Source organism: Apis laboriosa, unplaced genomic scaffold (genome assembly GCF_014066325.1).
Source record: "Apis laboriosa isolate Shangri-la unplaced genomic scaffold, ASM1406632v1 scaffold38_cov145, whole genome shotgun sequence".
Classification (NCBI taxonomy): Eukaryota; Metazoa; Arthropoda; class Insecta; order Hymenoptera; family Apidae; genus Apis; species Apis laboriosa.
In genome coordinates, this window is record NW_025223092.1 from 2,778,378 (window position 1) to 2,793,507 (window position 15,130).

The 15,130-nt window shown below is 27.7% G+C and overlaps 1 protein-coding gene across 1 annotated transcript in view; it reads left to right on the plus strand.

Annotated features, from left to right (window-relative positions):
• The window catches only part of LOC122715527 (zinc finger protein 502-like), a 28,330-nt gene extending 13,424 nt beyond the window's left edge, over nt 1–14,906 (plus strand). The window contains exon 6 of the mRNA XM_043937795.1: nt 14,189–14,906. Within this exon, the coding sequence (XP_043793730.1) occupies nt 14,189–14,481 (293 nt within the window). The 3' untranslated portion in view covers nt 14,482–14,906. The remainder of the gene's footprint in view (nt 1–14,188) is intronic.
• Nucleotides 14,907–15,130: the final 224 nt, after the last annotated feature.

Genomic DNA, 15,130 nt, shown 5'->3' on the forward strand with positions numbered 1-15,130 from the left:
TTTTTTTTTTTTTCAATTTTTCCATCTCTCGTTAATTTTTCGTAGACTTTATTTTTTTTTCATCGTAACTTTTTTGAATCCTTCTTCCATTTTCTTTTTGTATCGAAATTTCTAGGAACTTCTTCGCGTATTATCTTCTACATTAATATTTCATCTGGAAAATCTGAAATCTTTCGAATTGAAACGATATTTCTAAATCTTTTAATCTCTTTGCGTGATATTAGCAAATCTTTTTATCAATTTTTTGGATCATAATTATTTTTACTTACTTAAGAAATACCATGGATAATTTATCCACGTAGAAATACAATTTATTATTTTATATTTCTAACATCTTCTCTATTAAATTATTACACGAGAGATGTTTGCGTATTTTTCCAAAGCAATATCGTTTTATAGACGCGCTATAACCTATAATATAATTCGTATATTAATATAATTTGAAATTTTGAAAAGAAGAAATTCGTTTCATTTTATATGCATCAATCTAATGCTCAACCCTCGTCGACCATTGTCCATCCGATTTCCGTTGAACAGGCGACGTAGCTGTCGTCGATGGAACAAAATTACGCTTATCGGCGTGGCATGCACGTATACCTGGGTGTAACGAGCGATACCGAAAAACCCGTGCTGTCGTGGCTCGTCCTATAGACCGCGCCTTTTTGATCGACGTGGCGCGTGCATGTTAATGCCCAACTATATACGTATACGCGCGTGTAATAGAACGCATCCTCGGACAAACGCGATGCACGCGTCCTCGTCCCTCTTGCTATATAACGTGTCTAATACACGCGTGCACCTATGTATCTATCGTGAACGCTTCCTGAATGTCATATGTCTGTGAATCACGCATGGTCATCGTATAGTTTGCCGCTCTGCAAATTTATTATGATAGAAGGTTGTGTTTTGTTGGGAATAGGAGAGTTTGTGGGAGGAGGAATATATATATAGAGAAATGAAATTGTAAAACGATTATTGCAAGTAAATATTGAATAATTAATTAAGTAGTCAGTAATGATTACTGTTAATTCTTATTGAATTTTATGGTTGGGGAAAGATATTTTATATCTATCGTATTCTTTTAAAATCGAAGAATTTTAATATTGGACAAATTTTGTTTCAATTGAGAAGATGAGAAATTTATCGAGGAAAAAAGAATTGATTCGTTCTTCTATTTTTTTTTTTTTTTTTGGTTTTTAAAATGATGTTACTTTAATAGAGTAAAATTTAAGTAAATGTAAAAGTAATAATTTAAATAAGTGTATAGAGTAAATGTTTTAATATATNGTTCTTCTATTTTTTTTTTTTTTTTGGTTTTTAAAATGATGTTACTTTAATAGAATAAATTTAAGTAAAAGTAATAATTTAAATAAGTGTATAGAGTAAATGTTTTAATATATGTAACGAAAAATTCTTTAATAATACCATTTCTTCATTTCTATACGATTGAACGGTATCTACAATCCCGTAGACAATGATTTTCCTACTTAGAAAAGTTGCATATTTTACGAAGATTTTATGGAAAATCGTCAAATGTCGAAACGTCAAGGTAATAAACGTTTCACTCTTTATTACTTGATAAATTATAGACAAGCTCATAAGGGGATAGAATCGATTGACCAAATGCATTAGTGTATTAGGGGTGAGAATATATTAGTACATTTTTATAATTGTCATTCAATAAAAATGAACGATTCATATAAAATATTTACATCTTTCATTAATATATAATAAATAATTTTTAACATATAACATAATTTTTACAATTATAAGAATACAAAAAAAATCGTAATAGAATTGAAAAATAAAATATAGAATAAAATTTCTTCATACAAAATTAGTTTTAAAAAAAATTAATTTATGAAAATATATATATATATTTATACTTTTATAATACTATCTTAAATTTGTGAAAAAGAGTCAAATCTTTATGTTATCGATCCTTTTCTATCTTACTTTTATAATATTAGATGCATCTTCTATGCTTCTTAATTTATTCCAAATAAATTTACATCTCAATCTCATTCTCTTATATTTCACTCCATTCACTATAAATATATCTCAATGATTATATTTTTTTATTTATCGTAAAGCGATATTAGCAAGAATGCAAAATACAGTGAGAATAGTAAAATGAATGAATGCACAAACAAAAGTGCACGGTTTAATCTAAGATTGAACCTTGATCTCGCGTGAAAGATATTTTTAAGGTCGATTTAATCGCGTTCCTCGATGAAGAAACGAGCGGAAGAAGATATATATATATATATACGAGTGATGGGAAACGCGCTGTTTGTCACGGTTCGGGGGAGTTTCCGGTTAGGCACGTGGCCGCCACGAGGATCGCCTCCCTTCTTTATATAATTAGCATAGGCATCGCAAGGGTTGAACGTGCGAGACACCTTTTTATCCATCCTTTCCAAACGATTTTTGCCCCCGTTTCACGGAACAATTATTAATGCAAATTTAATCGTTCCTCGACGCGATTTCTTCCTATTGATTCATCGTTAGGAAAACAGCGGGCAATTTATGACCGCTTTTAACGCTCTCCCGAGGTAACGTGGAGTGAGCTTTGAATTAACTTCGAATTTACGATGAAGTAACGTGAAATATCGAATCGTCGATACGTTGCAACATTTATATATTCCAGGAATTGTTCATTTTTAACAGAGATGTACTCATTCGAAGCTCGAAAAAGTTCAATCTTTAATTTTTAATTGATAACAAATGATTATCTGATTGGCTGTTTAAATTTTTTGGAATTTTTAACATGGATGCTAGAAATTCAATATATAATTTATAATTTTTTTATAAGTATTTTATAGCGTCACAAAATTTAATAATAAAAAACATAATATTAGAAACATGTGTTCATTGGTGGAAAAATGGTGGAAGTTGAAAATGAAATGTAAAAGAAATATGATACATATAAAATTACGTTTTCATAGTTTCTTGATAATTACTTTTACATATTTCACGTTTTTAAAAAAATTTCGAATATAGAAGATATTAAATTTAATGGCAATACGTTCATTAAATAACATGACTATGAATATAAGTTGAATTTTTTATGTAATCTATTGCAATTATTACCAATAAAACATCATAGAATATTGGTAAAAATTATATGCAAAAAAAATGAAATATTTATTATTTTTTTCGAAATATATCGATAAAATATTAACGATATAATTTCCATTTCCAGATAATATATTTTTCACGCTATCAAAAATTTTTTTAATTGCGATAATTGCTCTCATTATAAATTAACAAATATCTTTAAAATTTAATGTTTAGTTATCTTTTAAATATTTTAACAAGATTATATATATAAATAATATATAAATTATATATAAATAAATAATGTAATAATTTAATTATATATCAAATATATTGCAATTTTTTTCATATTTTAATTGTTCGAACAGGAAAGTATATTCTTTTAAACAAATTCCAAATACAAAATGTTCAATAGATTCTTCATGAATCGACATTTAACTTGTTATTTTTATTTATAAAAAAATAAAATAATATCTTCATTTTCACATGTATCATCTTACATTTTGATAAAGCAACATATTATCAATGTACAAAATGTATAAATGTGTAACACTTACTCGATTTATATTGCCAATTCACTTTTACCAAATAACAATTTGCATTATCAATTAGTTATCATTCAAAACGAATATGTAAAACATATTATATTTATATACGTAGTATCTAAGTGATTATAATTTACAATATTCGAATGACATGACAAAAATAAATGTAAAAAAACGTGTAATAGCATAATCAAATCCGTTCAATTTCAATTCAAAAGCAAAATTAATTTACGAAAAAGAAAATCATCTTAATTCGATGATATGGAATCTCGATTGTTAAAATCTCAAAAAAAGAAATTATAATTTTCGAGTTTTAAAGATTTCTTCTCGTCGAAATTTTTAAATGAAATAGATTTAAAAAATAAAAAATTTGATATATTTCGTAAAGATCAAATATTACGTAAAGACTTAAAGAAAGAAAAATAATAATTTCTCTTAAATTAAACTCTTAAATTTTCAATTTACAGAGGAAGCTCGAGTTAAAGAGATTCGACTGTACATATTTCAAATTCATAGAGATTATTACGTTAATCTTCTAGAGATTTCCGAATAATAATTTCATCGTGTATACATACACGAAACTATTACATTTACAGCGATCCATTAGTCCACAATTCACTGTCCACTGTCGGAAAATTCCTGTTTTTAATTTCTTGGTCAAAAGTAAAACTCGTTTGTTGTTCGAAAACTTGTAGTTGTCGCATAATTAACGGTTAGATAAAATATGTCACGACTCATTGCGTAATCTATAACCCTGGAGTATGTGCATCGCACACTTGCAGTGTTTTCTTTTCTTTTTCTTTTCTTTTCTTTTCGAACCGTGCCACGGAATCGCGTCAGTTTCGAATGTATACCTGCACACAACCACACGCTTTTCGATATGTATGCTCCTCTGGTTTTCGCGGAATTTCGATAAAAGCAGCCTTGGCGGATAATTGCACTTAATTGTCGGGGAATTATAAAAACACCACGTGGACGGATATCGAATTTTAATGGGTCGACAGAAAATAAAGTGGTGTGAACACAAAACAAAATAATTGAAACTAGTTTATTTTAAATTGTTGTTTCTTTTTTGATTTTAATCTTCGAGAGATTAGCAGTTGTTAAAAAAAAAAAAAAATATCTAATACCGCATTTTGTTGCATTTACACATGTGGTGTGTCATTATCGAAGAAATATCGGTTTTTTTAAAATATATATGATATTTTAATAGAAAATAATTTTCATTTATTTTCTATTAATTAACTAATTTTCTATCTTTTTTTTTTGTGACTTAAATTTTTAATTTATACATTTTTAATTTATCATATCTTTTACTTTTTGACGTTACATCATTACATCTGTTAACGATTATTTTGTAATATATATATATATATACGTAATAAATATTCATAAATAAATTATCGTCTGAACTATTAAGATACATATTTAATATAGTTCTATATAAATGTATAAATAATTTAATTATTTGAAGAAAAGGAATTTTTAACATGACGTATCTTCATATATCTCTTTCTAATATTTTCAATTTACTAGAAATTTGTTAAAAAAAAAATATTTTAATACAATATATATATTTTTAAGCATAATATATAGATGGCAAATTTTTCAATATAAATTATCTCAATGTGCATTCTACATATAAAAATAAAACTAAAATATTATATTAAATGCTATAAAGATTCAAATGTTTTAAACTTCTAACAAAAATATTAAGTAAAAATAAACTCAGAATTAAACTGAGATATTCTATTATAGATATTCTTAAAGAAAAATGTAAGTATTTAATAAAAAAGTATAATATAAAATATGAAATAAGTAATGGTAAAATCTTTCACAGACAAATCTGGATCACTTTATTGCCAATATTCTACAATATCTATTTCCATAAATCTCTACAATCTAGCCATTACAATCCTCGAGGGACGACATTTTTATTTTAAAAAAAGATTTAACACCGATTTAAAATCCGCGCACATTTCTACAACATTGTTTTCTATTATCGTTGAGAAGAGAGATATGTATAATCTTACACAATTTACTAGCATGATAAAAGACTAGGATAAAAGGATGTTCTCGACGACTACCGGAGGGTACAAATGAATCGTGATTCGTTGAACTCGAAGGATAAATTGTACTGTAAAATATGGCGGCACTGTAATAATCCTTTGGGGGATTATAATAAGCAGAAGTTCGGGCTGAACAGTGGTTACACGCAGTTTGTAAATTGTTTGCCGGAGTTTTCTACGATGAAACCTCGCCGTATAAATAATTCCTGTGGGAGATGTGACACGCCTCATCGTCACAGTATCCACCCTGTTCTTAGCTCCCCTCCGACAATACATTTGGAATTTTATTTCAGATTTAATTTCGAACGAATTCGAGATTTGATTCTTCATTTGTTCACTTTAATTAATTATTATTAGATATAAGATAATTTTTTATTTGATAAAAAATTATGAGATTATTTGTAACGATAGATTTTAAATATTTAAGTAATAATATTTAAGTAACTAGATTTTTTTAGAAGTTTTTAGGAATCTTTTAATAATTTTTAAAAATTTCTTAGGAATATTTTTATTAATAATTGGGGAAAATAAATTTGATTATATCATTCGGATAACAAGAATCGATAATCAAATTTAAAATTAAATTAAAGAAGATAGAATTACTGTTATTATTAATAATATCTAAATGATAAGATATGAAATGCAAAATTACGGAATAAAATATAATGTTGCAATGCATCGGCATTACAGCATTTCTTGCTGATCGCTTTTGAATGACAGGAAAAAGAAAGAAGAAAAGTAGGAAAACATTTTGATAGAAAAATAACGTTCCTATAGTCGTTTTGAGTAGATAACACGTGAAAAAGTTTTCTCGTAAGCATCGATAAGCGATTGAAAATAAATGAAAGAAGAAAACCGTAAAACAGGAAGCAGGGATCTAAGAAAGGTTATTGGCAAAGTTTTACGTGTACATTCTTTCTTTCTCGATACACGCATATTGTAGAAAATTGCATATTCTAACATGTAGTTTCATTGAAATTGTCCATTTGCGTAGAAATAAAACCGATGAAATACTATTTTATATCGAAATACCGAAGAATTTTACTATCCTATTTGCATTAGAAAGTTTCGATCGAAGATTCTTCCATTCTTAATCCAGTATCAGTCTTAGTAATTGATTCTTCTTTTTTTCAAATTTATTAAACGAATATTTCTAAAGAATAAAGAATAAAAAAAATTTAATTGTTATTCAAAGAGAATTCAATACATGAATATTTTATTTTCTAATTTTTTTCCTATTCAAAAACTTTTATGGATGGTATATTAGATTATATTTAAATTATATTTGAGTTAAGTTTATCTCTATTTAATTTAATTGTTATTTAAATTCAAATTTATTTTTAAATTTAACTTCGTATTTATCTTTATATTGAATTTTTGATTTACAATCAGATTTACAATTTAACTATAGCCTAAAATATATAAAAATATAAATCCAAATCCAAACAGCGAAATATCCGTTCATATATAAGAAAATATTTATCCGATAAAATTCATGGATCGATCAAAAATAATTTTCCACCAAAAATCTTAAATCTTAAATATTTATATTAAATACACTCGCAACAGCGCCAAATGATGAAAATAAGAAACGGATGAAACGGCGGCCAGTGGAATTATCTACGATACAGTCACAATTGCGTAAAGGTGTATTAAAGAAGGGACAGAATGGGAAAGCAATTTCACCCGATGGGTAATATTTATCAAGTGTGTCAGCGACCGACGAACGCTCGTATCCGTCCTTTTCTACGCAAGTAGTATACGTGGCCATATATCGATCCATCTCGACTCTCATTACCGAGCCCTTAGCGGTCGACTTAAATATTTACCGTCTGAAACGTTTACTTCGTGGCCGATTTTAATGATAGCACTGGATACGCGGACTATCCGCGCGCGTGCGTGCGTGTGTGTGTGTATATGTATGTGTACGTGTGTCGACACGTGCGCGTGTGTTTTGGTAGCAATCCGTTTAATTATGCAACGATCGCTTAATGAACTTCATGTAATGGCGTCGCATAGATTGCCAGGGACCATAATTGTCGAGGAACAATTAGGATTAGGGATATTGAGAATTGTTTGATTCGCGATGATACTTCGAGGGATCCATTATTTCACACTCTATTAATGCAATTAATCCTTTCGACTCTATGAATCCTTAAATCAATAGTTGGTTAGTTATAGGATGGGTGTTTTCAAGTGGCATTCACAATATTTTTCCATGATATAGGATTAAACGAGTGATTCTTTTATAGTCGATGTTATATATTCATAATATTTTAATTGGTTAATAAATAATGAAATAATAAAATATATTTATTTTTTTTCGATTAAAAATATTTCATCAAATTTTATCTTTGATTTTATATTTACTTCCAAAAAAGTTTGGTTCTTTTTAAAAATATGGTAAATATGATTTAATTTTTCGATTTATTAATATTTTCTGTCATTCTGCTGTTATATTTAAAAATGAAATAATATATATTTATAATTTTTAAAAATTGTATAATATTAATGTCATTCTACGTAATTCAAATTAATTTAATCGATGAAATTTCTTGATTCCTTTGAATATTAATACGATAATGTGATATATACCATAGATTACGGATATATCAAGAACATTTAAACATAAGGATTATAATTTTTGTCAATGCCTTTTTGGTTTTGATTGCCAGTTGCAACGTTAAAGTTTATCACACCCGCATATAATTTCACAAAGTACACGTCAGTTTTTTGGCGTTATCTTTCGCACAAACATAGACGTAAATCATGGAAAAAAAAAAAAAAGAAAAAAAAGGAGGAAAAAATAAGTTATAGAGATCGCAGTTCAAGTTCAAGTATAATTAATCAAGTATAATAGTCGTAGAAGAAACAAACATGAAATAAAATTCAATTCTATTAAAAGGAGGATTAAGTTTGAAGAATCAAATATTTTGAAAATGAAATTATAAATATCTTATGAGTATAAAATTTAAAAGAACGTAATTTCATTTTTTTTTTATTTAAGTAACAAATTATTATTAGTAAGTAGAAGATAAACTTAAATATTTTATCTTAATTACAAAGAAATTTTTAAAGAATTTCAAAACATATTTCTTTTTTATTAATAAATTAATAACAAATAATATATTAACAATTAACTTTGGTTTCTTATATTTTTTTTCTTTTTGTTCCTAATTCAATAGCAATAAAATTCAAGAAGAAAAGATAAATAATCTTTCTTAAAAGTAAAAGTTTAATTAATAGAAATAAGATTATTTAATAATTAATAGTAAAACTAATAATACGTTTTATATTTTATATACATTATTTCTAAATTATTTCATAATCTTCTATTTATCGTGATGTTTTCGTAAATATTTTTATTATATAATTTAAAATTATATATATAATTTTTTCGAACGAATTTTTTGAATCATTTTAATTGATATTATCTCAATTAATCAAGTTATTTTAAATCCATCCAGTCGATTAAAGCAAATAAAATCCAGCAAAAGACATTATCGATCACTGTTTGTTTATTGATATATTTTTAAATCATTTCATTTCAAATCAATTTCTTCTGTCTGCGATAAAATTCGCGACAAGACGTAAAACAAACAAGACGTAAAAAAACAAATTGCATATTCGGTTTTCATGGTCGTATTTTATCAGATAACCAAGAATTCTGTCGTTCATTTTTTTGATAGAAAAATATATAATGAAATAAATGATCATTTATAATACCTGTTCTGCAGACAACTGAAGAAAATATTTTGTTGAGATATAAAATTGGATTTAAAATAATTTACATTTAAAATTGTGTTCAATTACAATGAATTCATGAAGCATTTTCATTAAATTTTTGGATGAAAATTTTCTATTCAATCGTCGTTCTGTTGAAATTTAAATTATAAATTAATTTTCTGCATTTCTGCAAATCTTTTTTATTTATCTAATAAAACTTCAAAAGCAATAAAGAGTTTATCATTTCATGACGACTTTCTCTTGGGAAATTGAAAGTACAGATTGTCATTCTATCATAGACAACAGAAAGAATTTTTGAAAAGACAGTGCACTTCCGCTCCGACATTTTCTCTCTAATGCAAAGTGGAATTCTTTGACGATGGAGCGGATAGAGCGTTTCTGTGATCGGAATACCAAGATACAACTGATTCTGTTCTATCAAAACCTTTTTCCCTTCGAGAGTTTCTCTTACTAACCTATTAGATGTCGCAAAAATTTTCTTTCTTCGTAAAATAATATAAACTAATTAATAATTATATTTTTAATAAGAATGATTTTTTATTCGAAATTGAAAATAACGAATAAGAAAAACATTTACTTTATAAACAAAAATTTATTTTAAGATAAAGATATTTTGAATTTGAGAGATCAATTATCTATATATATTAAGATTTCTTTATCTTTCTGAATAAAGTGAAAAGTCAAAAATATAGAAACTTATTTTACATTTTACAAAAAATTATAACCTGATTAATTTATAGATATATTTTTAATCTTTTTTTTTTATAATACATATAATTTTTAAATTCCCTACAGAATTTTAATAATAATATTTCCAAAGTTGTTATTCGATTGTCATTAAAATGAAATATCATTTTATTAAATTGAAAACAATCGTAAATTTCCTTCAGAGTTTTTTTTTAAGAAACTCATTATTACTCATTATTTTAAAAAATTATTTTACTTTTATTCGAACAAATATTTATAATTACATTATTTATTATATTTATAAATATAAAAATTTACGATGTACAATTAGATACATGAACAAACAAATTAATTTTCCTCTTCAAACTATTATCCTTGACGCTGCAATGCAATCTTATTCGATACATTAAAAAGCATCGTTAATAACTCGATCGATATATCGCCCTTCGTCTATCAATTTAAAATCGTAATTGAAAAATCGCGCGGTGACGTATGCCGTTCGCCATGTTTAATTTGCGCGAAAATCATTTCGATAATAACCCGAGCGCCGCTCGAACGGGAGGATGCTCGTAGACAACCATCTTTCATTAGTTATAAAAGGGTTAGGTAGATCGAAAGCCGAGCGAACAATTACGATAATGGTATTTTTCCTCGCGTCGTCCTAAGCGGTGACACAAACGAAGCAAGCGCTTGCGATAACAAGGCGTCATCATCGTCGCGGTTCCGCCATTGTTCGTATTTATAGCGGACTCGATAAGTCTGATGATATATCGATGCAAATCGATTGCAAGCAATAATGTGTAAGTACCCTGAGAAACGAAGGAAACGAGGGACGAGAAAAACCGTGACCATCGCGTTGATGACATTTTTATCGGTGGGAACAGACGCTTTATACTCTTTGCGTTCCTTTTTTCTTTTCCTCTCCTCTTTTTCTTTTTTAATACTTTCACGCTTTTTCCACTTTACTTCCTCCTTATTATGCGTTTCTTCTTCTTAATCGAGAACAAGAGGAAATCCATTTGTAGCGAAATTGAGAACAGTTTATAAAATTATCGCTTTGATTTAATTGTGATTGAAAAAATTATACGATAACTAGTTGTTATTAATAATATGGAAAAATTGAAAAATCGTATAGAAAATTGGATATTGATGTGAGATCACACTTATTTTTATTATTCATCCCTGAAAATAAATATTATATTTATTTTAATAAAACCATAAAAAACAGGAATTGTTTAACTGTTATAAAAAGATATCGTTTTTTAAAGAATATGATATATCGAACTAACAAAAGATTTTCCCTTTTCATCGATAGTTTTAATTTTCTCCCTTCCCTTATTAATTCTTCAATGATACTTCAATGATACGGAAAATTTCTTCTCAAACGGCAAATACCGCATAAAATCGCAAAAACCGAGCAAACCGCGATGAGACTTTTTCCATTTTTTTTTTTTTTTCTTCTTTTCTCCTTCCCTTATACATGTTTTTACACCCTCGGATAAACGTCGCTCGATCACAGTATGATGTTGTCCGAGACGAAAATTAATTTCTTCTCGATAGAATCTTAACGACAACAGGACGCGATACGCGACTTACGTATGAGCCATTTTATCGTCGTTTTACAATCGGTTCCACTGTTTACACGGAATATTTTGTCGAGATAGAGAAGGAGAGGAGGGCTGTTTGCACGATTTATCGAGCGATCATCGTTAGGACGAGTATTCGAGGACTCTTTCGAACGAGTTTTTCCATCTTATCGGTTATCCCGATCCGCATAAAAGATCGTTCTTAAAACCTGCCGATAATAATTCCGAGCAAATATTTAAGTTTCCTGGAATTTCTTGCGCTGCTCGCCGTGGAAACTTGGCGAACTTTGTGCTTAATAACTATCCTATTGTTTGCACTGAACAGCATATGCGCGAATTACGACTTGATATTCGATTGAACGTATTTAAAACAGAACGTGTTTAGAAAGAAGTTTTGTGAGAGTGATATTATGAATGTTTGAGTCACACAGAGGACAATCAGATCAATTTTATTGGAGATAATCATTTGATTTCTGTAACTTAACAGAATTCATCATAAATCTTTGTCAAAAATTTTTATTCATTTTTATTTTCAGAAGAGTAAAAAGAATATTTTAAAATCTTTAATTTTTTTTTCTCTATTGTAAGTAGATTGTGAATATTCATACATTTCTGATTTAAATATGCAGAATATATTGTATAAAAATATATATCTAATGTAACATTATTATTATAAAATTTTGAGAATGAAATTCCATTATATCATATATTTAATTTATAATTACATTTATGAAAATAATAATTTGCAGAAATATCCATGATTTACTTATGCATAAATATATTCAATTATATTTTAACGTAATAAATAAAAAATCTAAAATAAAGATCAGATATAATAAGAATAAGCACTTGATGAATAAATGCACATAGATATTGTAACAATAAAAGTATACATAAAAAAAAGTAAAATGTATTGATTAATTGCTGATTAAATAATTGAAAAACAATTCTTGCTATCTTTTTTTATAAAATCAAGGTGTGAAATTAAATCACATATCAAATAATATAGTAATATTGTGAAAGTTAAATATTTGATTTGTCAATGTTTAAGATATTCCCTGATTATGAATTAAATGTGTAATATCATTACACATTTAATTCATGCATTTTTATCAATTTTAAACTTCTTTCTTCTGTGATTCATAATTAAAGATTTTAAATAATAGTACTATTTAAATTTTTTTTTTGTTTGATACAAAGGTCTTGATTTTGCAATAATTTATTTAACTTCTAAATTCATATTAATGATCTATACTAATTATAATAATTAATATTTCCAACGTATTATAAAAAACATAACATTTTTTTTCTAATAAGAATTGCATTTATTTCTCTATTTTAAGTGATTGATAATTTCACAATGCTTATAACTTATAAAATTGCTTATTAAATGAAAAGAGTAAAACTAAAATTTCAAAATATTTTTCAATATCTATAATAAAATAATGCAACATAACGTACGTTGCAAGCATATCTGCATATAATCATATCATATTTCTTTTAACAGAACGTCTTATCATTTAATCATAACACGAGATATTACACTCCGCGGCGTGCATCGTTTTTAATTAGCCGAGCGAATCGATTAACGACGAATCGGTCTGCCAGATCGGCAGATATCGCAAATGCGACGCGAACCAGTTTACAAATTTGATTAACAAACGTGGAATGCGATTTGGAATAATGAGTCAAGGTGAAACGATCACACCTGAATCAACCTATAAATCGTGACGACCTGTTTGTCGTCGACCAATTCGAACAATCCCTTTGCGTCAATGTCGAGCAAAGTGACATCCGCTGCGTTTCCTTTTTTTTTTTTTGTAGCAAAAGTTAAGAATGCGAAAGAAGTCGAGAGCTCGATCGAAAGCTTACTGGAAGGTATATTGGAAAATAAAATATTATGTGGATAATCTTTGTAAAATGTCACTGATAATATCTATAATATCAGTAATTTATGATATTTTTTACTATCAAAATTTTACTAAAATTATTTTAATGTAATGTATATTATTATTTTAGTTATGATTTAACTTGGTTATCATATTTTATCACATTATCACAAGTTATGTTTAAATAACTCATAGAGAAATGTTGTTTCTATGTTTAATAAATCTGGTTCCCACTCTGTGAAGAATCTTCAAGAAATTATCACGATTATTTTTCTATGAAATTATTTTTTTCAATTTTGAACGATTATTTTGTAAAAAAATATCATTCTAAATGAAAATTTCCCACAAATATGATAATTACTCAATCTTAATTCTCGAATTATACGCAAAATTAATATATTTAATACTTTTAATGATAAATATATTCGATTATTTAATTCTAATCCATACCAAATCTACTATTAACTATGTATATTGTAATTACTGATTCTACAAGAAGATTCTAATGAACAGTACCAATTTAAAAAGCACAAATTCTATTCGATATTCCATCTTAATTTAATTCAATTTTCCTTTTTCTAACATTTAAAAATTTTCTGTTCCAGGCGAGAAACCGCACAAATGCGTGGTCTGCGGCAAGGCGTTCTCGCAGAGCAGCAATCTGATCACGCACATGCGCAAGCACACAGGCTACAAACCGTTCCAATGCGGCCTCTGCGACAAGGCGTTCCAAAGGAAGGTCGATCTTCGACGGCACAGAGAGGGACAGCATCCAGCAGCACCCGCCCTTGACTATCGCTCCCTCCAATTACCCTCGCAGCCCGCCAACATTAGACACTCTCCACCCCTGCAGCCTGCCTCCGCTTATCACATGATACCTATCCCCGGTAACAGTTGAGATTCTTTATCAAGTTGATCGCATTCACTCAAACGGAATCTCCCTTGAATCTCCATTCGTGCGTCCGTCACTGTTTCCTTCTTGCTTCGCTCTTTGTCTCCGTGTATCATTGAGAGGAAGTGTGAAGTAGAAAGTGGTGAATTGTTGGCAAGTGGTCGAAATGAATTCGAAATCGGTTTGTAGAACGGAAGACAAGGAATGGATAGGTAGTTATGCGAATGTGGGTCTGAAATTGAGGATGATGGGTCGATGATGATACACTTGCTCGTTGTTTGTTAACAGTTCAATGAAGATTGGATACGAAAGAAAGCAGTATTTATTGGAAATTAATGTTGGATTCATTTTAATGAATTATTAAATATCCGAGTTATATTTGTTTTCGGTAAAAGAGATATTAAATTTTAATTTTAAAAGATTACATTGTGAAAATTAATCTTATAGGGATATATATATATTTGTTTAAGGATAATGATACGTACTTCTATCGAAATTTATTGATGAAATGTAAAAAAAAGGCAATTAAATAACAAAAAAGAAGAGTTTTATTATAAGAAAAGATAAAAGTCTACACGTAAAACGATAAAATTGATTGTAACGGTGATATTTTATATAAGATTCTATTTCGAATGGACCCATCATAATCGAAGAA